The 27,114-nt window shown below is 41.3% G+C and overlaps 1 protein-coding gene across 3 annotated transcripts; it reads left to right on the top strand.

The window, feature by feature from the left end:
• The first annotated feature begins 556 nt into the window (after positions 1–556).
• On the top strand, positions 557–27,114 carry mybpha (myosin binding protein Ha). Of its 3 annotated transcripts, XM_049582376.1 has the most exons (15): positions 557–784; positions 1,924–1,974; positions 2,399–2,458; positions 2,752–2,817; positions 3,348–3,482; positions 4,400–4,567; positions 11,497–11,585; positions 11,687–11,882; positions 12,301–12,440; positions 14,322–14,481; positions 16,619–16,755; positions 22,636–22,822; positions 23,147–23,203; positions 26,631–26,673; positions 26,776–27,114. In XM_049582376.1, exons 1-13 carry the CDS (start codon positions 592–594, stop codon positions 23,179–23,181), a joined length of 1,617 nt encoding a protein of 538 aa, XP_049438333.1. In that variant the 5' UTR covers positions 557–591; the 3' UTR covers positions 23,182–23,203; positions 26,631–26,673; positions 26,776–27,114. The 3 variants fall into 3 exon arrangements, with proteins under 3 accessions (XP_049438333.1, XP_049438334.1, XP_049438335.1); XM_049582377.1 differs by lacking the exons at positions 2,399–2,458; positions 2,752–2,817; XM_049582378.1 differs by lacking the exons at positions 1,924–1,974; positions 2,399–2,458; positions 2,752–2,817.

Below are 27,114 nucleotides of genomic sequence, written 5' to 3'. Positions count from 1 at the left end.
TTTTCCTTAACCGCTGTGAGGGTCCTAAGGACAGAGGGATGTCGTATGCTGTAAAGCCCTGTGAGGCAAATTGTGATTTGTGATATTGGGCTTTATAAATAAAATTGAGTGATTGATTGATTGATTGATTGATTGACATAACCTACTTACAACTAAATTAATACTTACTTATCTCAAAGTAATGACTTACTTTAAAAAAAAAAAAGACATCTCAAAATAATGACTTAAAATAATGAATTATTATCATAGATTATTAAATCAAAATAAAATAAATATTGACTTATCTCAAAAATAATGACTTGATTTTCTGAAATAAAAAACGTATTATCACTTATCTCAAAATATTGACTTATTATCTGTATGTTTCTCATTTTAATAATTGACAGGATCTTTTTTTTTGTTTTGTTTTGTTTTAATCCCACTGGTGGAAATGATCCTCCATATGACGGACATGAGGATGACACTGAAGTGGGGAGGGGGCTTTATTACAGTCAGGGGATGGGTGGAGTTGTCTCCATGCCCACCAACCCTCTCGCTATATAAGATCCCTCCTGGCTCCTCCATCCAGAGGACTGACCATCTGTCAGCACGATGCCGAGCAAGCCTGCACCCATCAAGAAGTCCCCAGCCAAGAAGGCTGCCGACAAGGCACCTGAGCCCGCCCCGGAGCCTGCACCGGCTCCACCTGTAGAGGCTCCACCTGCAGAGGCTGCACCTGTGGAAGCTCCTCCGGCAGAGGCAGCTCCCGCAGCCCCAGCAGAGGACACCGCCGCGGCTGGTCCAGGTATCCTGGGACTACAGGCGCCATAGCAACCGCGAATATCCCTCGCGAGCATGGAATGGAGTGCTAACGGTCAAGCTAACTTTACTAACGTTAGCTAGGTGAGGCTAGCTAACAGGTTTGACGTGTAACCGACTGGAAAACTTAACGTTACTTGAAGGTAATGACTGCTGCGTTTATTATTGATTTTATTTGTATTTGGGGGCACATAAACTTTGTTGCCAGTTTATTAGGTATACTTAGCTAAAACTAACAACAGGCTAAATAACAAAAACACCTGTCAGTGACTTGCTAACTTAGCCTACTTAGTTGTTTGTTTCTTTTACTTAAATCTTTATTAAAACATTTTTGTGACACTGACATGTCAGTTACAACAGCATAATAAAATAATTGAAAAATAATAAGAGCTAACCAAACAAAAAATTCCTACGGTAGATACACATTTTTACAGCCTTAAATATTAGTGTAATCTGTTAGCCTACTTGGTTTTAATGGAAACGGATATGACAGGTGAGTGCATGGTGCAAACACTGCATTGACAATCTATACTAGTCCTCTGACTGATGTTCAGCTCCTGCCAACTCACTGCACATGCAGCAAATGAGACACCAGCAGCCACAAAGTGTCTGCCTGCTGCAGCAACTGTGACCTTCATCATTCTCAAACTCAAACTGTTGCCTGTTGAAATATAGCACTCAGCGGTGGAGCTTGTATATCCTCTAATGTCTTGCATGCAAAGGTACAGTATTAAACTGAGTGTGTTGACTCAACGCTGGTCATGAGTGGTTGAGGCTTTGCAAATTACAACAATATTAAAACCACAGAAGACCATCATTGCACTTTCCTGAAATTTGTGTTGAGAAAAACACCAACTATCAGTGAAATGCCTTTTATCCATCTTTTCTCCTCTATCCACTGATCTCTTCACCTGCCAACATGCTTCTAACATCTAATACACTTGCAGCTGATGGTAAATCCCATTATTATTATTAGTATTAGTATTAATGGACACTTCCTGGTCATTAATTTCAGTATATTTATATTTAATTAGCCATTTATAAAGTCCCTGCTTCCTGCACAAACCATTTGTAGCCGAGTGACTGGTGTTGATTTTGCCTGCTAACCTCAACATGTAACTTCAGCTGATGCCACAGCCACAGAAGAAGGAGCCGACTCGACGACTCCCACTGAGGGTAAACACACACCACAGGCGTCTAGCACGCTCAGCTGTAATGCATGACGTGTGTGTGTCTGTGTCCCACTGTGCACTCCACATGGTGTGTATGTTTCTTGTTCTTCATAATCTGTTGTGTTTATTCTGTATTTCTGTCTGTAAACTTCATCATCTTTGTGTCTTTTTAACCAACCCATGAGATTTCTCTTCTACTGTGTGCAAATGTCTGACAGGATCTCCATTATATGTCAGTTTTGGGGTCATAAAACCATCTGTTCTTGTCATTGTGAATACGGAAAGTTTCGTCCCCATTGCTCTGTCCTACTGCATGCTTCAGTGGAGTGTTTCTTTATCAAATTAGCTTGAAACTGATTGATTCCCTGCATGAGTAATGCCATGATGTAAGTCACTAATCGGCTTTCCTAATGGCATTTTAACGCTAGCTGCCGCTCCCGCTGCTGAAGACGATGCTGCTGCTCCCGCTGCAGATGCTCACACAGACGGTAAACATAAACCACCACAGAGACAACAACATTACTGCTCAACCACGTAATACACTGCAAACAATGATGACTGCTTTATTGAAAATCTCATCGAGCAGATGCCATCCATCACGCTTTCCACCAGCTGTGAGGACTAGTAGCTTCTTGACAAAACTTTGAGCCTCCTGATATATTTTTCCATTGAAAATATTTGCACTGATCACATTGAAAAGATGCTCTAAATATTTATCAGGTCCTCATTGCTGGTGTTTGTCTCTAAAAATGACATTAACCCCCTGCTTGTTTGATGCTAGCTGCTCCAGCAGAAGCTGTCGTAATTGAGGAGCCGCCAAAGGCCCCCACGCCCCCGCCTCCCGCAGGTAACACCAACTTAGGCTCTGCTGGTACTGTAGCTTGGTCCTGCTTTGAACACCTAGTGAAGGACGATGACAGATGTTATGATGGGGACAAATGAAGCATTTCTCTTATAACCTGAAGATACTCCGTTTACTATCATGTAAAACAAAGAAAAGCATCAAACCCTTACTTTATAGAATGTGGAAGCTGCAAATATTTGACATTTTGACTTTTAAAATGACTTGAAGTCACAGTTTGATAATGACAATAGTTGCAGATTAAAGCAAAAATACCAAAAAATTGCTGATTTTTTTGTCCCATAGATTTAATATTTTTGATGGGGTTTTTTTTACCTTTAGTTGGACAAAACAACACATTTAGAGACATTACCTCTAGCTTTAGGAAATTGTGAAGGAAATTTTTCCTTAAATGATTAATGGAGATGATAATCATAACATTATGTTGTAGACTGGAGGGTATGTTGGTATTTTTAAGATCATCTTACCGTCAGCTTTAACACTTAATTATTCTGCACTGTCTGAACCTCCTTCAGTGCCCACCAGCGCTCCTCTGGACATAACTGTGGAAGATGTGAACGACACCTCCCTCACCATTGAATGGAAGATGCCAGAGACCATTGGAGACTGCGGCTTGGATGGATACGCCATCGAGTACCGCAAGGATGGAAGTAAGTCTGTGTGTGTGTGTGTGTGTGTGTGTGTATGTGTGTGCATGTGCATGTGTGAGGCTGCACCTGTCCTCCGAGTGTCAGAGGGCAGATAGGCTCATAGCTGTGCCCAGGCCGTATACGGCAGGCAGCATTTCACTGGCTGTCACTGTATCTCCTCACCCCACTTTTAGAAGCGCTCGTTTGCTCAGATGACAGCATGCCATGTGAGATTTCATCATGGCGGCCAAAGGGTCCTCCTTATGGGCAGGTTGTTTGTAAACGTGTGTCGACAGGCGATAAACCACTTAACATGTCCCATTAAGGGATGTTTTACACGTTACAAATGGAAAAAAGTTTAAGGAGGAATGTTTATGTTAAAAAAAAAAAAAAATTAAAAGAAATGTAGTGACCTCATCGAGTGTTGGTGTGCCCACCTGCTTTACTGTTATAAGGAATCTTATGTATATGGGTTTTCTGATTCTGTAAACAGTATTGTTTTAGCCTTGATCAACCCCAAACTGAGCTCCGTCAAGTTCCTGTCTAGAATGTGGAACAACTGGTGTGCCATCCTGTATGTTAATGTATAATCATTGTGGACTGACTTTTGTAGATGTCTTTATTTTATTTTATTTTATTTGTATATTTTTTTATTTTATTTAGCTTTATTTTATTTGATATGTTTTTTAATTAATTTAATTCAATTTTATTTTATTTTATTTTATTTTATTTTATATATATTTTTAATTTAATTTATTTTTTTGTATTTTATTTTATTTCTTTTTTCTTTTTTTATTGCACTATGGACCCTCACTTGTTTCCTTAATAAAGTCTGAATAGAATTAAATTGAATTGATTGAAGCTATTATGACAAGTACTTCAAAGTTAAAACTGCACTAAAAGCTGCATATTAACACAAACCTTGTGTTAACCTGCAGCCACAGACTGGGTTGCAGCTCAAGAGCAGCTGACTCCAGGGAACCGTTGCTGCATCAAGAATCTAACAACCGGTGACCTGCTGCATGTGCGCGTGGTGGCTGTAAACGCCGGTGGCCGCAGTGAACCTTGCACACTTGCACAGCCTGTGAAGATCCGCGAGGTTGGCGGTGAGTAACAACCAATCTTATTCCTTAAATACAACAACAGACTACCTACACAGTCCCAATATGTTGTTGGATTTCCCTACAAAGGTGCCCACAAAATTCCTGAGGTCCAAACAAAACGTCCTTATAAAAGATAACATTGATTTTGAGGTTCTGACTGATTGTGGTGACGTCGTTTAAAATGTCAGTCTCCAACCTCTTTATCAGGAGCTCTCTGAGGGTTGTAACTTATGACCTATCCATAAAATGCTCATGTTGCAAGCACGGCGGTTGAGGTAGTATTAACTGCCAGGGGCTTAAGATGGACTGCACAGATGCATGTGTATATAAATCCCAAAGGTGCTGACAAGACCTTTCATTAGCTGTAAGTCATACTTACACTTGTACACACATCTTCAGTCGTTACTGCAGGTTTGACACCACAAATAAGACGGTGAAGCAGTCACAGATTTTCTACTTGTGCTTTTCTTTTTACTAAATGAATAGCAGTCGATTGACATTTTGTTTATTGCTGGTAGCACCTTAAAGGACTTAAAGCTGTGTAAAGCTTACGAGAATAATCAGTAATGATAAAGTTTATTTACTTAGCGCTTATTAAAATCAGCGAGAAGAAAGCAAACATATTGTATCACAACTATATATTAGATTACAAAACTCCACAAGTTGTCCTGCTGTCCAGGAATCAGAGATATCTGTTGATGACTGGAATGATATTTGGGAGGGTCAGGCTGCGTCAGCCAACTCAAGATCCTGGCAGGAGGTCTGCTGGAAGAACATAAAGATATTTTGCAACTTCATCTCCAAAGTTTAAATTTATACAGCAGGGTCCTTGAGGACAGGATGAATGCTGAAAGCAGCGTGGTAAATCAGTGGCAGACCACTTTCATGTATTTTGAGCTGCCCTCTAATCCGTTTATATTGACAAGAGATTGCCAGAGAAATAAGGGGTGTTTTTGGAAGTTGATTGCTCTTATGTCACATTATACCTGGGCAAAATCTCAGACAAACTCATGACCCAGGATAAATACCTTTACAAAGTACTTCTGGTTGCCAGCAAAAAAAAAAGCCATTACTCAGGAAGATCCTGCATAGGATTGCAATAGTCAGTGTAATGCACTGTACAGAGAAACTGACATTCTCCTTAAGACTAGCATTTGAACATAATATAAAATACTGGATAAAATGGACTACATACTCCAAGGGATGTAACCTATTGTCTGAATAGCAGAAAAAAACTGCTAGGTACTAATGTGTGGCTCATGCAAACCCTTATTTTTCATGTTTTTTTTTAAATCAAAGAGCAAAAAAAAGGGATTAATTGATTACCAGTATACCAATCATTCTTGAGAACTGGGACAAAACATTACTTTTTGGGGGGTTGATTTCTACTGTTCATTGACTATTAAACCTTGTAATGGGCCAGTATCCCAGTGATTTAATTTTTTTTTTTGAATAGCATACATATGGATGTCAGAGGTAAGATCTGACGGACTTGATGTCTTAATGAAGTTGACATATATATATATAAATTAATTTCACAGGAGTTGTAGTGAATAGCCATTTTACTTTTCAAAGTTGCTAAGAGTTCTTGTAATGCTAATCAAAATACACATTTTAAACCATAATTTTCTGGTTGATTTAGTAGGGCTACAAAGTTGACATGTTATGGTTGAGACACACCTGATAGCAATATTATTACTGAATTAATCAAAAAGTAGAATGCTAACCAGTACCTGAGTAGCATTTCCACCTTTTTTGAAAACCAGGAAGTGAAACAGGAGTCTTTGGATATAGCTAACTCCTTTTATGCCTTATTGCATTATGTTTTTGTAGAAATCTGACCGAAATTTTGGACACATCTTAAAAGGGCCAACATTTTCATAGAAAAACCTATTTTAAAACAAAGATGATTAAAGCAGTACATTTTTAAACCAATGTTATCAGATATCAGATAGATTTTGAAGGCTTTTAACACATTTTAAATTTAAGTTGTGAATTCTGGTCTGGGACAAAAACGTTTTCTGGCACAGAGCAAGTTTAAAGTTAAAAAAAAAAACGAAAATGTTGTATAAATCGTTTTTTGTTTTTTTCCACACACAAATCCTTGAAAAATGTTTCACCCCAGAAATGAAACTAGTGTGTAAGGTTTTTTTTCTTTTTAGTTGTTAAGACATGATTTGTCCCAATTCCTAAGAATGATACATTTATATATTTATACACCAGTATGCATAATATACTTTGTACAGTCTTTTAACTGCCAAATTTTTAGCTATGAAAATGTACGTACATATAAAGAACCTCCACATGTAAAAAAAAAAACAAAAAAACACTGGATTCAGACCAGGATGAAAAGTACTTTCTCTTCTAGTGTTCAGGATCTGCTGCATCGCTGCACCATATAATCTCAAACATAGCTGCTGCAGTGGTTAACTGTCTGACTCTGAAACTTCTTCCTCTGCTGCATCCGTGTTGAGATGATTTAATGGAAGACTGAGTCAGGCAAAGGAAAGCGTTTGGCTAATGAGCCATCTGGCAGCCATATTCTTTATTGACTTCAGCCCAGTGAGGGTTGAAGTCACTGTCTCACCTAAATTTATGTCAGTGGCTCTCTAGCTGTCCTGTCATCTGGCATGCATATCACTTAATGTCTTACAATAAATAAACTGTCCTGTAATATAAAGTTCTCATTGTGCACTTTTTAAAATTCACCTCCACGTAACTACTATGTGATTAGAAATATTAGCCACCTATACTGGTTTGTGTTAAGATGTGCAGCAGATGGCTTCAGTACAAACATGGATCTTAATTACTTGTCATCTCTCTGCTACTGTCTCTAATAAAGGGTAAAAATGTCCCAAAAATACTGAAGTGGCACTGCCAGTCTCCTCTTTGCGTGTTTAAACTGAAGTTGGTGTCATTACTCGAGTCTTGAATTTCCATCAGGGCTCTCACACTGAGTCACATTGACGTAGAGCAGACCTGAGCTGACATGCCCCAGTTATCCACTTTCAGGAGGACATCTTACTGTCTCTAAGCGTAAACAGGAAACAGGAAACTTAAATGAAGAAATTGCAGTCATGCCACCAGAATTGTCAACTGAGGGGAGCGACACATGAGCCTAATTGATGGATTCTACGTGGCTTGTTGGGGGGGGGGGGGGGGGGTGTAAATTCAGCTGTGTGTCAGTCACACGCTGTCCTGACCCCACACCCATCAGCATCTACAAGCCTCTGATAAAGACAAACTGTCCTGCATATGATGAAAGCCCCCCACAAAGAAACTTTATCCAGAGACAAAGACAGATTATATATTGTTCGCAGGAGGACTGGCTGGCTGCTGGATGCTGTACTGCCAACAACACTTCTGGGCATTGCTGGGAAGTGTACTGATTAGCAGGGATTACTGTTTGAGCCAAATTTGGAGGCAGACCTGATCCTCAGGGGGGAATGATGGATCCAGGGGGCGGATCTCAGCCTCTGCCTCAATGATATGGTGACAAATGTTAGGACTAGGAGGATGAGACAGGATGAGAAGTGGAGCAAAGAGACGGACAGGAGGTGGATGAGGGTTTGAGACATTTTGAGTGGATGAGAAGGAGCAAGCTGCAGCAGGTGATGGAGGGCAGCAGCTTGGTTTTATGTGTCCTGTAAGCCCAGAGAGCTTCTCAGACATTTGCTGCTTATGCAGAAACATGCGAAAGATGCTGTTCCTGATACTTAGCACCCAGCCATCCAGTGTGGTTGATAAGTAAATGACTCAAGTCCCAACCACGGTGCAATTCCATCCATATCATTTTATCTGCAGCTTGAGCACACCAGCAGTTAGCGCAATTGATTTGGATGTCTACAGTTTCCAGTCTGTTGTACTTCAGTGTTTCTAGGTGCACCGCAGTCAGATGAAAGCGATGACATCTTTCTGCTGCTTCTTTGTGCATGACAGGAGGGAACACGTGTCAGGGTTCATCCAAGTTTCTCGTCACCATAGCTATTTTTAGAGCTGCTGGATGTAGGGTCTTCCTCTTTTGCCTCTCTCTGCCCAGATACTGTACTTTTCCTCTTGTCCACAGAAACTTTTTGCTACTGGCAAATGAAGTTATTTTTCACTTTAATAACCTCATAGATGGTGGACTTGTGAGTTTAGTGTTGTTTTGTGATTGAATTTCAAATATTTTGTCATGGTAATATCATTGGAAACACTGATGTCAATTTTTTTCATTTTTGTTGTTGTTACTGTGGCTGCAACTACCAATTATTTCAGATGAATCCTCTAGTCTCTAAGATATTAGAAAATAGTAAAACAAATAGCTTTTTTAAATTTTTTAGCGCTCACATTGATGCCTTAAATTTGCTTGTTTTGTCTGATCCAGAGACCAAAACTAAAAGTTATTTAATCTTTTATTTATATGGGAAAAGAAAGCAGCAAATTGTCACAATTCAAAAGCTGAAACTAGTGAAAGTTTAGCATTTTCGCTTCAAAATTGACTGAAACAATAAATTGATTGTCAAAATAGTTGAGGATTAATTTCCTGTCATCAAACATTTATATCAAGTTTTCTATCAAGATAGATAGATAGATAGATAGATAGATAGAGTTTTTTGGTTTTTTTGTCATCGGTTTGGAGCTAATTTTAGCTCCTTCACTTTTGTCAGCTTTGACCCTCAGTGGCTGCTCTATTTAGACCTGTCAGTATGAACGTATATGACCCCACTGACCCCGCAAACGGGAAGTGTACTTTACACAGTTTGTACACTGGTAATGCTAGCTAATGTTGTCAAGTGGATGGTTTACTTATTTAGGTGTCCAGGTGTCACTTCCTGGTATATCAAATTTACCAGCATATGCAACAGATCAGTAAAGCAAAACAGAAAACAGATGATGATAGGAATGGGAATCTGGAACAAATTGTCTGATCCATCAGAATTGTATGGCTCCAAGTTTTCAGTTCCTTTTATTGATGCCGGCGTTTTTCTGAAAGCTGAGCACTGAAAAACAATGAGGTCAAACTCCTGCGTCTACACAGCTGGAAAGTTGCAATGAGGACCATAGCGGAAATGAAGAAACGGTCCAAAGCGTGGCTTCATTTTACGAATAAAGATGACAGCAGTGCCGCTTGTAATGACTGTTAAAGTAAGTAGAGATTGGTATTTTAAGTAACTCCCATTTTCAAGTGCTTGCATTAAATTATTACAGTTTATGTACTCGCCAGAAACAATCTAACGTCAGAGTAGGAATGTCAATTGGCCAACGACAGAAAACAATTGATATTTGACATTTGTTTATTGAACAACCAGGCTTCAGTTAGCCTATCAAACCATAAATTCAAATATAACATAAGAATAATCAGCAAACTTTCTGTTGCTGCCATTACATAGGTTAGACACAGCACTGGAGCTGGACACAGCGCTGCTTTCCTCCTGGGCAGTTCAACATTTGCCCAGTTAACACAAGCTAGCATAGCAGCACTGGCTAACATCTGTCACTGAGCCGTTTAAAAGACCCACAAACTCACACCAAGACCAGAATGGCTGGAGTCTGTAGTTAAACCCGTTAGCAACCGTTAGTAACACTAGCCACGTGATGCTTACAGTCAGTCCGGTCACTGTGTGTGTTTCTGTGTGGGCAGACTCTCAGCATCTGTTCCCCCATGCAGACCTCACACTTGCGCAGCAACATTTAAAGGAGAAGTCCAGTATTTTGCACTTTGAGCCCCATTTCTGGGTTGGTTATGATGAAATAGAGTGGCTAAGACCAAAATTTTGACGATTGCTCCGTTTTGGAGAATTTGGCTTTCCCCTGCCTGGCTTAACAATGCTGTCTATGGCCATGTGTAAATCTGTCCTTAAACCACCCTAAATGTTTAAATGTTTTTCTAAATGTTTGTTTTCAAAGCTGTGAAACTCACCGAGTGGTCAGTGGTGTTCGTTGACGTTCTGACATCGTAGCAAACTATGGTTTTCATGATGATTTATTTGACATTTTGTCTAATCCATTGGTTTTCTATAGGAAGCCTCATTGTCTGTTAGTAGTAATCCGCCACCGGAAACAGAAAGGTGGTTGTTTACGACAAGGCTGTAGTCATTGTAGTCTTTTAGCTCTGCGAAAGTGCCGGCTCGACAGTGCTGTGTGCGCTCCTGGAGGAAGGGAAGTCGATGACATCTCCTATTCGCAGAAGATTCTCTTGCAGTCGCTGACCGCACAAAACTTGCCCATTATTACTGGCTTGTAAACAGTCTTCGCAGTATGATGCCTTTGAACACAACGGCAACCTTCTTCTTCTGCTTCTATTCTGTGTCCCATTACATTGCAGTGGTTTCCTGTCGGTTGGTGACACCCACGTAAAGGAGCATTATGGCCATCAAGTGGGCTGAAGTGTTTAACACTTCAGGGTCAAACAAACGATCAAGCTGAAGTTTACAGCAGCTGAAAAAATAGTTCCACAATCGAGATGAATAGAGAAAGCACTGTTAAGCCAGGCAGGGGAAAGCCAAATTCTCCGAAAATGAGCAATCATCAAATTTTTGGTCTTAACCACTCTATTTCATCATAAACATAAAGTTTAGAAATGGGGCTCAAAGTGCAAAATACCGGACTTCTCCTTTAACTGTGCATTGAACAGATACTGACATCCAAATTAGGTACTCGAGGCCTCATGCAGAGTGGAAACACCAGCATTATAGTGTCGCTGAGCAGTGTCACTACTTCCCAGAGTGTGAATATCCCATGGTATAATAATATATAATAATGCTAAAAACCTGTTAAGGACTCCTTTTCCCCAACAAAAACTGATCAAGGATCAAAAAGGGAACTGATAAAGAATCAGATCGATAAACAGAATCAGTAAGATTTTATATTGATACCAATGACATTAATGCCCATCCCTCGATGATGGATGAGACAGAAGATAAACATGTCTGACTTGTCTTGTTTTTCAGACCGTCCCAGGATCCGCTTGCCCCGCGCTCTCAGATCCCGCTATGTCAAGCAGGTCGGAGAGCAGGTCAACGTGGTCATCCCCTTTCTTGTAAGCCAGCATGCACACACACCTCCTGTATAGTCTGTGAATAACGTGACATCACAGTTGAATCTTCTCGTCGTCTTATCTCTCTTTTTCCAACTCCTTAGGGAAAGCCCAAACCTGAGGTGTCCTGGCTTAAGGATGGTCAGCCGTTGGATACAAAGAGGGTCAACATCAGGAACAGTGACAAGGACAGCATCCTGTTTATACGCACCGCCGAGAGGGAGGACTCTGGTGTTTACGAGATGACGGTTAAAGTAGACAGCTTTGAAGACAAAGCCAACATCACCCTCCAGATTGTGGGTGAGTCACACATGCTTACGTTTACACATACACACACACACACACACACACACACACACACACACACACACGGACGCACATGTACGTGTGTGTGGGAGAGGTGTGAATAATGACTTATTTCTGGCCTCCCTGTTGAGTCTGCTCAGCAGGTTGTGCAGTTGACTTGTTGGTTCTGCGATTTCGTGACTTGCTCCAGTAGACATTCAAAGCACTAGCCAACATACATCACACCTCTAACAATGATGTATATGTCTGACCCTGCTGTCAGCTGCTGCTGTTAAAGTGTGGGGCCTCATGATGGAGGCATTAACATACAAGTACATGGTTAGCTTTTGATCTTGGGAGCAGACACCATTCATGCTTTGAGGAACGCACCGGTTATGATTTTATAAATACTTACAGTAATATGTCTCCTCAGAGCGGCCCGGCTGTCCTACCAGTGTGAAGCTGGTTGACACCTGGGGCTTCAATGCTGCTCTGGAATGGACCCCGCCCAAGGATAATGGCAACACGGAGATCACTGGATACACCATCCAGAAGGCCGACAAGAAGACCGGGGTATGGACGATCATATTGTCAGACTGTGTGAAGCTGCAGACATAAACCAGATTCATACTCAGCGCAAGAGTCAGTGGGAATCCCGCCATAGATGCCTTTGATGTAGATTTTGATTTATAATAATTTATCAGTGTCTGAATTATCCGGGTAATGCTGATGGTACGACCTCAACACTAGACAGATGTATCATACGTGATCAGGCCTGTTGCCTGTTAAGTGGGAATGTTGCGCCTTTATTCCAAGTGTGTTCTCACCTTGAAGTCAGCAGCGGAGGTAGTGACAGCGCTGACTCAACCACTGGGAGATTTAAAAAGCAGCTAGCAGCAGTTCTGCTACTGGGGATAGAAACTGCAAAGATCTTACACTGATACTATTTGGTAACTGGGGACAGTGACCAAGAAAAACAAAAGCGCTGTCCTCTTCCTGTTTTGGTTGCACATTAGTTGAGGCACTTCCTTTGAGCTGTAAAAGTGAGTCGGGAGATCATACTCAGAATTGTAGGGAAGCAGTCTAAAAGCGAATGGTGACATTTTTCTATAACCGTTACATTGTGCATTAACATTTACTACATAATCATAACGTAAAGCAAAAACACTGGTCTATTTCTACTTAAAGTGTAGAAAATTTACCTGAACTGGTAACAATACTGGGAACGATTTCACTTACATATACATATTGTGAGATTAGACTTGGACGTTGATCTGCATTTAACTTGATTTTAACATAAATTCCTCCCTAAACCCTTTTTTCCTCTCAAAATATAGTTGAAATGGTCTTTAATCAGATGATCTGGATTAGACTTAGTCCGATGTACACAATTATTTTTTCTTTTCTTTATTTTTTTTAACATGTGTTTTGGCCTCTTGTCCACACGCAAACTGTGTTTTAGGTCACTGGAAACAAACTTTTTGTGAAACTCCTTCTAGGATAAGGACGTTCACATACTCTGTTTTCAGTGTTGACATGCAGACAGGAAACACTGACTTTCAGCTTGCAACACGTGTGTCATAACTTCCTTTTTCTGAGGCATCACAAACAACGTGACAATTCATGCAGTGACGGATGTCATCAAAATGATGTTGATTCTGACCTTGCTATCAGGACTGTTACATATTTACACCCTAAATTGAGGAACAGAGGCATCAGAGTGCACTACAGAGGTCACTGCTACATAATCCAGCACCCGCATGAGTGTTGCTAGTGTGTAAGATGAGTCTAGCTAATGTGAAAGCTCATTTCAGCCTTCTGATTGGCCAACACCTTCTTTGCATGATTGGCCAACATGGCTTTTGAGTTTTGGGTTTTGGGGGGGGGGCAAAGGAGGAAAAGCCCTGTTTCCAAAATACCCATGTACGTGTGAACTAGGCTTTAAATTGCTGCTTCTCTTTTCCCTGGGGTTTACTTAACAGTCTATCAAATTGCTAATAGGTCTTTTTAAAGTTGTGACTCATGGTCCTGAGAGGGATCTGGCAGAGATATTAGACGGTAGTGCTGCTAGGGAGCACTCTAATACAGCCCATGCTACATTCGTAGGCAAGGATATACATATTGTATCACGCTCTCTCTGTCTTTCTTTTGTACATGATGGTGCAGTGAGTACAGATATTATACAGTCATGATGGGATAGGGAGTCCTCAGCAGATGTCTGAAGTGAACAGACAGAAAGAGAGAGAAGAAATAGGTTCAAGAAAAAAAGAGGCAGTGAAAGGATCAGGAGAATGGATTGGGTAACGTTAGGTCACAGTGGCTGTAAAATGGATCTAACTGCAAACCTGAAGATATCAGGCTAATGAAGGGTTGGTTGGTAGCTCACTGGTAATAACCAATCCATAAGGTCACGTCATAGTATAGTTATCTATCTGTCTGTTTCTCCACCTGCAGGTATGGTTCTCTGTGCTGGAGCACTATCACAGGCTCACTGCCACCGTCACAGACCTCATCATGGGCAACTCGTACTCCTTCAGAGTGTTCGCTGAGAACAAAGTGGGAATCAGTGAGAAAGCGGCCGTCACCAAGGGGGTGGCCCACATCCAGAAGACAGGTGACCTTCTTGATTCATCTCTTTATTCACTGAATGTCAGTTTGTTGATATGATGAACAGTGCAGAGGCAGGGCTGCAGCACAAGTGGGTACTTATAGATTAATGAGCTGCTGTAAGTGTGTGAAAGTCTTGAGTGTGTGTTTGGGTGTGTTTTAAAGTAAAGACTTAAGGAGTGGAAATGGCCTTGGCACTGCTTTAATCAAAAGTGGGTTGCTCTTTTGGCGAGTGCTCGGCTACTGCTGAAATATCTTTTAAGAGGCCCTGACATCATCAAGACAACTGGCAGAGCAAATGTTGCCCTTCCTGTGTGTGTGTGTGTGTGTGTGTGTGTGTGTGTGTGTGTGTGTGTGTGTGTGTGTGTTATTCTCTGATATCACAAAGTCTTCCACGTTTCAGCTTCGATGAGATTCAGTTCAACGGCCAGCAATTGATAGACGACGATATCTTATTGTAGTAGCTTACTGAGCTCTTCCAGACATTTAAATGAAAAACAGTCTATTATTTTTAACAAAAAGAATGAAAATATACTTCCTGTTGTTCACTGCAAAGTGCCACATTTCTCGTGTTCAGAGAGTTTTAGAGTTGTTGTGTAGCTTGTGCAGAATAAAGCTGGTGAGCAGGCATCTGACACATTGAAGCAGTGATACTCAACTTGCCGGTGGGCTGAATCTAGGTCTTGATAGGGTGCTGAAGGCCCCCAAAGAAATGTTCTAATTCATAATAAAATCAGTTATTCACACTGGGAATTGTTTTTGTACTTTCAACATACATAAGGTGCTAGAGTGCACAAAAAAGCATCAAAATAGAACAAGTGCTGTAGGAGGACCCACCGCATGCCTTAAATCTTAGAAACGCTGCCAAGACTGGCTTCTGGTCTCTTGTCATTTTGCAAAATGGCCCCCAGGCAAAGCAAGTTGGGTGTTCGCACCCGTGCTAGGCTAGCGCAAAGGTCAGTACCATGTTTTTTTGTTTGTTTGTTTGTTTGTTTTTTTGATAGGTTTCCAGCCAACTTTGTCCTTTTTTCTGAGTGTTTAATCTTGCAGTGGCATTGTTTGCATATGGTATGTGCTTTGTCTTTGACTCGTCTTTTCTACGAAATCCAAAATGTTTCTACACTGCAGATTCCTTCCCATTCAGGAAGGAAGGAGGTGCACTTGGTGCCATGGCAATTTCAAAATTAAGATGCATCATAAAGATGGTGATAAGATTTTCACTTTGCATTAATGATATTTGATCGTTAATCATTGAATCAATATATTGATCCAGATCGATGGAATGTTACACCCCTAGTGTTTACACAGTATTTACCTGTACCTCCTTCCCTGCAGAGGATATCATTTGGTGATGTAGTAGTAGCTCTGTCTGACCATTTCAGTAACTTTCCAAAACCAGCGATTTGACATTCACCCCCTCTTCACATCGTGATTAAACAGTGAGAAAGTAAGCAACTATTTCTGTTACTTTTTATGGGAACAATCAAGTACAACACTATAAATCCTTTTGGAGAGACGGTCTCTAAATGTTTGCCATCATTGCAGGTTTCAAATTATTATTGCACCTTTTATAGGCCACCTTCTCATACTGCCTTCTAGTGTGGCTGTTGGGAAATAATTACCAACACGTGATTTGAAGGACCCATCGACATGATGCATCCTCGTTAATCAGAGCCCCATGAAGTGAGGAGATAGGCTGAACTCCCCAAGGTCTAGATGCTGTTGGAGTAAAGCCGACACATGGAAAATTAAACCTCCCAGTTGAATCTCCTGTATCATTCTGAGGGACAGGGTGGTGATAAGGTGGTGGGTTGTGCAATCCTACCTCTGATAAACAGAATGACAGGACACACAGTGATACTTAAAGAGCAGCATCTAAGGACTGATTGGTGTGAGTAATGTGTCGCCATGGTCACAGTCCGGAGCCCTGCACACACACACGTCACACTTCACACAAAAACACACAGGGAAGAGTGGTCTGGGTCTGTATCCTGAAAAATATAACATGACAGCACACGATGGTTGTGTTTGTGTTTGATGTGCCACCACTGATTTTCTATCTCCTTAAGTGCAGTCAGTTTTTGTAATTTTATTTTCAATGCAAGTCAACATTGAGATCTTATCATTGTACCATGTGTTCGCAGGTATTGTCTACAAGCCTCCTGAGTACCCAGAACACAACTTCAGCGAAGCCCCCAGGTTCACCACACCCCTCAGTGACCGTGCTGCCACTGTGGGATACACCACCAAGCTGCTGTGTTCTGTCCGCGGAAGCCCCAAGGTCAGACAGACACTCACACACACATTTACACACATACACTGCAGTTTGCATAGAAGCCCATGGATCATGATATAGTTTCATGTCATGCCCATGATCCCTACTTTACCCTTTTCACGTTAACGTGCAGTTTGTGCTCATGTTTCCACCACCTATAGGGTGTCTTATCAGTGTATCGTGTTCAGGTTCACAATAGTGCTCCTATACTGCCTCATAGCTCATGCCAACAGTCAGATTTTAACAACATGCTTGCTTAACAAAGCGAGGACAGGCTAGGGAAACACCTGGTAGAGGGTCCTTGTTTATGTTTGTGATATTTTTGACACTGAAGAAAGTTGAACTCTGTTTTCCTGACACAACATTTGTTCTATATTTTAACAGTCTTGGTCTTACTGGGGAACCTCAATAAATCATTTGAGTGTGTGTTATGGTGCTTCAAATGGGGTATTAATGTCACTGCTATAAAGATCCACTGTAGGAACAGAGCAGGGCTTGCACTGGTATGTCTCTGTGAAGTTTCAGTATGTCTCTCACTGCTCTTTGCGGCTGCTGCTCTGGTTAAACATATCTTTACAGTTGTCTGGCTGACGCAGACGGCTTAGGTGACAGGCCATAGTGGAAATGCAGTTGATTATGTGTCCTGGCTGTCCTTGACTCCTCAACAAGGACAGCCGGTTCAACAGTCTGCACATGCCAGTGTAGTTGAGACAAAAAGCAAACAGGAACTGATGACTGAGCCTGAATTTGATGACACAAGCCAACACAAGGACTGAAAATAAGAAGTACTAGTAGATATTCATGTTTCAGGGACAGCTGAGAAGGCCCAGACAGCTCGGTGTGAGATTTTTTTATGTGTGAACAATTCCCAGAGCTGTAAGTACAGTATGTTTATGGTTCATATAGTGAAACCCGGCTCATCCCACATGTCCAAGTGGAGTAGAACACCACTATATCTAAATAAGTCATAAGTGCCTGTCCCTGTGGACCAGCAGGCAACCGAGTTGTAGCAGCTGTGTGAAAACACATCCACTAATCATCTGTAGAGGAAGGAGAGACATTCAATACCTCTTTCACACAGGAGAGCAACATACTTAATGTGTACTTAACCCAAGTTTGACCCCCTACATACAGGGTTTCAGTTATTCGGTAATGACTCGTCTTCAGTGTGCCATTTTGAGCTGAACTTCTGTTGGTTGCCCTATTAATATTATTCCTGTCGCTCGTAATGGATGAGAAAAAAAATAATTCGTGAAGCTGAAATAAGAAGTTATCTATACGGTGCCTCCTCATTTCACTACAGAAACATAAATATGGTGGCGGCTGCCTGGAGGGAGATCGCCAAGGCTGAAAGTTTCTGGTAAATGACCATTGATTAGGGATGCACAATATCACCGACACCGATAGCGCTTTGGGGTTGCATTTTTGATGAAAGGCGCTATATAAATAAAGTTTGATTGATTGATTGATTGACCGATATTGATATATCGACTTTTTTCCCCACCTAATTTTAGGTATCATCTACAAGTCTCTTCTGCAGTGGAATTTACACCATATTATGCATGCATACTCTTGTCATGATGGCCCACCAGCAGATGGAGACATGAAATACTTTTCAGTGTATGTAATATTCATTCATTGTGCACATTAAAAAAAGCATGTAGGTTGATTCTGACAGTTCAATTTAAAGCCATTATCGGCTGATAGAGATGACGTGCTGATATTATTGTGCATCCCTACCAATCGATAACAGCAACCCACTTGGTATTGGCTGTATTGTTCGCTACTTTATTTTCAGTAAATATCAAAAAATGAAATGTGCTTTCTGTTTAAAAAGTACAAATGTAAAAGATAGCAAGTAATTGCCCATCTTTTAAGTGGTTACATCTCCAGTCTGATCTGGAGCGCAAAGCTGCTAGAAACATAGGGTTGTACCAGACTCATAGTTATGTCAGCTTAATTGGGATGTGGCTGTTTGATAAGAATATCTAACTATTTGCTCTTTTGTTCCCATATAGACTTTATAAGTTTGAACGAGGTTTGGCAGGATGTACAAGGTGACCATGCTGTTGATGTACAGTAGTATAGACCTGTTCAAACTTGACAACAGAAACCTTGAATTGAAATCTTCCAGGACACATGGAGTACTTGCACCAGTTTCTCCAAACAGAAACCCTGCATAGATGTCAAACTGCTGTTAACTCCTCAGTGTCACCGTTCACAGACACCTGGCTGTAGTTCTTAAACCATCACAACAATAAGCCACATAATTATATGTAATTACAAACAACTGAATTGCATAAATACAAATTCAGTTTCATTTATCGCTCTCAAACACTGTCTCTTTCACCCACTCGTACATTATTTCATACTTGTGTGACAGGATGTGTTGGTTAATGAGCTGTGCCTCAGAGTCCAGAGCCTACTGGGGACTGCTGAGGGAGGTCCAGCAGAAAGGCATCTAGTGTGATGATACATTGTCCTGCTGTGTCTGATAAAGAGCTGTCACATCTAGAGGCAGAGGCTACATGGGTAGCTGTTAGAGGGAATGTGGAGGATAGATAAGCAGGGAAGACAAATAAGAGAAAAATGATAAGAAGTTTAGCCTGTTGTCCTGTTGTGGCTAAGTGGAGATGCTGCTGTATCACAGAAGGTACTATTTTTGCCACCTGTCCAGACTGCAGCACTGTTATCACTATCAGTGGGACCGACTGTCCCTGTTACGTCCACACATAGATGTCCATAGACAGAAATATGATGGGACAGAAGAGAGGGAAAGGAAGATAAGATAGTAAGACCAGGAGCGGTACATGGATGATTTTACATTGACTTATATCTGTCTGTCAATTAAACAAGACAAGGGCTGTATTTTTGTGTTAGTGGTATTTCTATTAGAGATTCATCCTCTGGGGACCATGAATATTTTGTACCAGTAGTCCAAAACCAGTCTGCAATGCCAGGGATCAGCATGCCTGGAGCCCGTCCCAGCCTGCCACCAGGCACAGAAAGCAGGGAGCTCTGAATCCTGTCCCTGTGGGTGGTAGACCCACAGGGCAACAGCTCCATGTTATCTATTCAGGCTGAGCCTGAACAGGCCCCATGGCCCAATGCCTGGACACCAAATGCTCGCTGGTGAGCTTCCCCCCAGGTCTGGGGGTGGGGGTGGGGCCCCAGTATCCCCATACTGGGTGAGGTCCTCAAAGTGTGAATATGCCATTTCATGAAGGTCTTCTAGAATTACTCTTAGTCTGGTCCCTCCCCTGGGACCACTTTGCCTTGGGAGACCTTACCAGGGGCTATCAGCCCCAAGACAACACAGCTCTCAGGTTCACAGTGACACACAAATCCCTCCACCGTGTTAAGGTGGCAATTCTCAGAAGAGTGTACCAATAGTTGAGAGTTTAGTACAGACCAAAGTGCTAGACAGACCAACTGACCTACATTACCACCCACAGAGAAGTGCCACCAGCTGAGCTAAAAATGCATTACAAATCAAAATCCTTTTTTTTTTCTTTTTTTGATGCACTGATCAAAACTAGGATTTCATCTGATGATATATTTTGGAGTGATACACCCAACTGCTCCACTCATACACAACCTGCAGGTCTAACAAGATGAACAGCACTTGCTGCATTACCATTTATTAGAGGTGTTGGTTTGCAACAACATCATAAACCTCAGCAGCAGCATCGCCCTGTTGCCAAAGGCTCAAATATACAGGACTTGGTTTACAGCTCAGGATGAAAACGTGTGCCTCATTTACTTCATCCTCCACCTCGTCCATCAGTGAGGGTAGCGGGGGTGAAGAGGACTCATCGGATGACATTAGTTTGCACTTTACAGTGTTTGTACCGTGCCCCTCCACATTCTGGTACTTACGTATCAAACTTGTACAATAATTTTACGGAAGTCAGTTCAATTAAATGCATCCTTGAATCTTCAGAATCAGTTTACAGTTATAAACTCATCAGAGAATCATCTACATACCTGCAAAATGTTTGACCTTTTCCATCTAAACTCATACGTCAGTTCCCCAACTTCCTAAAATAGAAGAAACATCTATTCTGAAACCCTGTCGTAAGCAGCAAAGCAGAACTAAATATGTTTCACACTTGGGTGAGGAATAGCTGAAACAAACCTCTCTGACATGCATCAGCTGATCTGAAATCTAATAACCAGAGTCACCTTGCATGAAGCTGGACCATGAGGAAATCTGTGGCCCTGAAGCGCAGAGCAGCACATACCTGAGCAGACTTAAGTTACTCCCATTCTACCCAACTGTCACATTCAGCACTGAGTGTCTGCGCTCGCTGGAAGACGAGCTGACGACAGAATGACAGTGGCAGTCTACTCAAATGTTCAGTTTGTCTTAAAATGCATGTAATACTCTTTGACTCAGTGAAAACAGAAAAGCGGTTCTGTTCAACAGGGGTTCTGTAATGAACGTGTAATGTTGGAATTTTTATCAACGGGTCCAACATGGGAAAAGAAGTGCACTGATGAATTTGGATATCAAATGCGATACAGAAAAGACTGAAAATCAGTGTGGCAATGATTTATTAATTAATCTATTAGTTGTGACTGTTAAATTAATCACCAGCTAATTTGATAATCAATCGGTAACCGGAGTAATTTTTTAAGGAAAAACAAAAGTAAAAATCTCTGATTCCAGACTCCTAAATGTACATTTTTTTCTGGTTTGTTTACTCCTCTATAACAGTTAACTGAATATCTATGGGTCGTGGATGAAACAAGACATTTGAAGACATCACCTTCGGCTTTGGAAACACTGATTGACCATTTTCTGACATTTTATAGATCAAACAATTAATTGAGAAAATAATCAATGGATACATCAACAACAAAAATATTGCTAGTTGCCGCTCTAGTGGTAATGGTAAAATATGACTTCAGAGACTGCAGCTCGGATGGAGAGCAGTAAACAGCTCATAAAACTCTCATTATGCCATTTAATAATTTCTTTCCTTTGGATGATACACTGGAAAGTGACCCTTAATCTCAATCCCAATACACCCCTGCCACTTTGCCCTCACCCCTCAGTTCACGTGTTCAAGTCCAGGGGTTAGTGTGAAGGGTTACATGGCTTTCCAAATGGAGGTTTTTCAGCAGCACACTCCAAACCGAGTGTTAGGAGAAATCATCGGCAACATGGCTGTGAAAGCAACAGAAGAAATCTACAACTGTATTTTCTTCGTTCATAAAGATTTAAAAAATGCACTTACTATTGTATCATCTTAGTTTAAGGACGTTTCAATGTATGTTGGTTCTTTTCTTTATAAAGCATAAAATATCACTAGTTGCATGCTAATGTTTCAGTAGGTGACTAGCTAGCTAGGTAACAATACATAATTATTGCTGATTTGTGCATGATTATCTCACATTTTGACATTATTTCCATGTTCTATTCCCCCTCTGAAGGTGAATAGCGGGGAGATTTGAAGTCATGTGATTACTTGTTTGAACGATTGATAGCATGAAACTTAGGTTGTTAAATTGCCGTTATTGCCATTGTTGCGTCTGTTTACGTAAACGCCATCGTCAACCACCGATGACATATCAGGGTCTTTAGGAGTTGTCCACCACTACCACTTTGAACTCTGTTTTAGTGGGCAAAGGGGGGCCAAAGGGAGGTGTAGGGGTAAAAATAAGAAATGGGATTGGGCAGAAATCTCAAAGTTCACATTTGATCACTGCTGCTGTCTAAAAAATCAGCACAATTGACATAATATTTTTAGAACATCACCATGAACTGAGTGGAAATGTTTGGATTTAGGCTTGTCACTACAACAAAACGAAAGGTATCTTTGAGATGTACTGTAGATTGGCAAATGGCTAAATTTTAAATGTCTCCCTTCGTCCTCTCAGCCTAAGATCGAGTGGTTGAAGAATCAGATGATCATCGGTGACGACCCCAAGTTTCGTCAGATCTCTAACCAGGGCATTTGCTCCCTCGAGATCCGTAAGCCCTGCAGCTTTGATGGTGGAGTGTACACCTGCAGAGCCAAGAACGCCCAGGGAGAAGCCGCCGTCTCCTGCAAGCTGGAAGTCAAACGTACGTATTTACAGACAAATGGGGGATAAAGTTTTGAGTAAGTACAACCCAAGTCTGCTGAGGTTACAAATCACCTTCTCAATGTTGTACATTATAGAAAATAAACAGATTTACTTTCTAAGAGTTAGATGAGAACATCAATAGCACTTTTGCTAAATATGAATCTAAAAGATTTGATTTGGAGAACCTGTCATTTGGCCCAGTTGATGATTCCAGCTTCCACACCTCCAACTTATTACTGTAATATTATACCAGAATGTAAATTTAAAAAAAAAAAACATTATTAAAAAAACATAAATAAACTGTATATTCCTCTTTCAACAGAGATTGTTATTCCAGAGTCTGGGAAGGGCAAATAAACCAACACCCAAACCTCCAGAGGTAAGGAACACAGACAAACATGTATTCCTGTGCAAGAGAGACTGAGATTGTTTGGTGGTCTAGTGTTGTTACCAGTGGGTGCACATTTCATTGCTATATATCCTTCTCCATCTCCTCATAGATGAAATATCCTTTAATCCTTCGTTATGACTAACACTGCTCATTACTGCTTCCACACATGAATGAGATACTGACACAGTTGTTTGAGATTCACTTTGGCCGACTGATGATCCTCACATGCCTGCTGACCAGCCATGAATTGCGGTGTTCTTAAACTCATAGCATCAAATTAAAACCAATAACAACTCATTTGTCCTTCCCCTCTTGCCCTCTTGGTTCCTCTTCATGTGTGTTCGGCCCTCTCCACCTTCTGTACATCTCGTACTGTATGTTGCGAGCCCCGCTTTTGGATGTGGTAATGTGGCAAAGATTAATGTCGATCAAATAGAAATACCAAATTTGCTGTTTTTACAGCGTTAACATTTCTATTTATACCCCCACTATTAGGCAGCCACATTCTGGTTTTGGTATTGGCACTCTGATTTAAGCTTTTTTAAATGCTTGAGTGGTGTAGACTTTCACGGAGTGCCAGGAGGCTTTGCTCACAGTGTCATTTTAACTGCTGACAAGAGAAGTCTCATTAGAGAGTTTTAAAAAAGCATGAAGCGGTTAGAGAGGTGGGGGAGATGGATGCAGACAAGAAGAAGAGACAAAGAGTTGAAACGAAGACATTTGAGCCAGGAAGAATGAGACAGAGGACTAGACATGGGTAAAGGAATGCACAGGATAGTTGAAGGTTGTAAAAGAGAGAAGGATAATGGTTTTATCTTACTGTAAAGGACATACCACTGTTTCTTTTTACAGCACTGAGAAACATTATCCCTTTACATGCCTGCTGTACATTCAAAACATGTCAGCAAGCAGCCACTTACATTATTTAATACTTTGAAGAGTGTAGGTATCTCATATATTTCCTCTTCTCATCATATATTTCCTCGTGTCATTTCTCCTCTCTGCTCACTGACTGACTCCTTAATATTAACTGGTCTAGACTAAAACCAGTGTTGACCAGCATTGAAGTACACATTAATTAAATGAAGATCACTTTTCGTGAACATGTAAAAAAAAAAAAAAAAAAAAAAGTTTTGCTGGGAATTTTTGGTCCTGGCATTCATGCGGACTCAACTTGAGACACTCCACCCAGCCAAATACTGCTGTAGACCAAACACATACCCTCATGGCAACTGCACTCCTGATGGCAGTGGGCCCCCCGAGCACGACAATGCGCCATGCCACACTACCACACTGTTTAGGAATGGCCCGAGGAACGTGACAAAGAGCTCAAGGCACTGATCTGGCCTCCAGCTTCCCCAGACCCCAATCTGACTGAGCATCTGTGGGATGTGGTGGTATCCCATCTCACAACCCACAGGACTCAACGCCAGGATCCAATGCCATGCTACCAGACACCACAGGACACAACCCCTCAGATTGGGTCTAGGAATTTGTAGGGAAAGTCGATTGCCTGATCGCTTTGTCACATTCCTCAGGCCATTTTTGAGCAGTTTTTGTTGTGTGGCATGGAGCATTGTCCTGCTGGCACTGCCATCGGGGAGTGTCATTGCCATGAGGTGGTGTACTTAGGTTTGCAACGCTGTTTGGGTGGAGCGTGTCAAGTGGCATCCACATGATTACCAGGACCAAAGATTTCCCAGCAAAACATTGTATTTTAATAAGATGATCAATGTTGTTCACTTCAGCCGCCAGTGATTTTAATGTTTTGTCTAATCAGCATATATAACCAAGTGATCCTGTTTCTCCAGGAAGTATTGTTACAATTGTAACTGGATTATTTTTAAATCAAGAAGTTGAGAAAGGGGAAGGCACCATTGCTGTTTACATGGACATTTCAGAAATAAGACTACTGCAAGAAGTGCAGAATAATTAGTAACATTTTTAAAGGATAAGGCTGGTGATAATCATTTTCTTTATATTGTGAACAAATCCTATGGAAAAAAGCCAAAATGAAGTGTGTTTGTCTCTCAGTGCTTTCTGACACAGTCACCCTTTCTGTTCCTCTCTGCTTAAAAGACATTTGTCTCTACCAGAGATGTGTACACTTAAAAATGGGTCAGCACTCTTATCACTGTATTGCCATGCAGAAGGAAGCGTACATCTGCTCATGAACGAGAGTCTCATGCTTGTGACAGAGCATGATGTTAAAATTAACGGCATCCTCTTTGACTGAACTGTAATGTTAGCTAGCTCAGTGGTGCTATATGAGCTAGCAGTAGATGCATGCTTTTCTGCACGGTGATGCTGTTGGCAGGTGTAATTCGGTAGGAACAGAATAGTTCCTATGTGAAACTGCTCTGTGGATTATCTTGAGTAACCGGGTCATGATTCCTGGAAAGAGACATCGCTGCTGAGTTTTTCAAATATATTTTTTTGCTGCTTTGAGCACCACGAGTGCCATGTACTTCCATTATATTTGAGAGAGGGCAGACATTTCTACAGCTGATATCTCCAACACTCTGCAACTCACACCAAAACGATCTAGTCTAATAAACAGCGCTACAGGTAAGAGAAAAAATATGTATTTTTGATTTTGGTGTGAACTGTTCCTTTAACATTTTGGGATCAGGTGTACAATCAGAGAAAGATTGTGGTGTCATTTTGCTACTCAACCTTGAACACAAGGCCTCAGTTCTCCATCTTAGTTGTTTGACATTAGCCAATAATCTGGATGCAGTTATTGCGCTACATGCTCACTACAAAGCTGACCTTCAGTACCGTCAGGGACACATGTGTGTTCACACTATACTGCAAATGGAGTCACATGCCTGCCAGTGTGGCTTGAGCGATCACATCTTAATGCATCCACAGTGTGTTTGGATGCATTCACACCTGTATTTACAGCTGTCCATTTGTGATCACATTACCAAAGACACGTTTTCATGTCAGGTGTTAAGTGCGCCGTATGGATGACGTGATCACGCTTGTTGAGTCTGTACACAGAGTGTCGTGCTGCACAGCCATAATATGAGAGAGCCCCTCAAGGGGAAAACGAGGGGTTAGGCAGGGAGCGTCTTTGGGTTGGGGGGGTAAGGGGTGATGTCAGCACGCCACTCCACAGCTTCTAAAAGTTACTCCAGATGATTTGGCACATAGCCAGACTCCTCACATTACCACGAGTCAACAGGCAGAGTGAAGTGCTGTGAGAAGAGGGGAGAATGGGCTAAGGGGGCAGAAACTGAGCCAGATAATCCTTGATGGAAAATATGTAGTGGATCTCGCCGTCTACACGCACACACACAACCTCAAGCAAATCCACACACACTTTCTCCTGAACATTCCTGGGTGAAGTGCTTTTAACACCTCATGACCTCATTTAACTCTCTTCTTTCTTTAATTATCTTTCCACCAGTGCTTTTAAAGGACCATCAGAAGTCCAGGTCTTATGTTTTACGGTGAGTTTGTGTGAGTGTGTGTGTGTGTCATTACGTGTGTATATAATAATGTATATATAATTCCCTCCAATCCTCTCTGTGTGTCTTTCTTATCTTGTCCAGAGTGTTTGAGGAGGTGAGAGAAAAAGTCGTGGCTGTCTGTGCAGCACTGTGTACATAATGAAGAAAGGGACAGAGCAACATACCACCATCACCCTATCTGTTTCCACCCCCCAGTATGCAGGGAAGACCCACACCGCCCAACCCATCACAGTTTGCCAAATGCTGTATGTTATTTTAGTTGGTGACATGTATGTAAGGCTATATTTACTTTTTTTTCTGCCTGTGTCCATGTGCTGTTTGTTACAGTATCTATGTGTACTACTCAATAAAACAGTGAACCCTTGGACATGCTATTGCAATGACTGTATGGATGTTTAATAAAAACTGTATTTTATTACA

Source organism: Epinephelus fuscoguttatus, linkage group LG7, assembly GCF_011397635.1.
Source record: "Epinephelus fuscoguttatus linkage group LG7, E.fuscoguttatus.final_Chr_v1".
Taxonomy (NCBI): domain Eukaryota; kingdom Metazoa; phylum Chordata; class Actinopteri; order Perciformes; family Serranidae; genus Epinephelus; species Epinephelus fuscoguttatus.
Note: the sequence above shows the minus strand (reverse complement) of the source record. Positions and strands in the feature narration are given on the sequence as shown.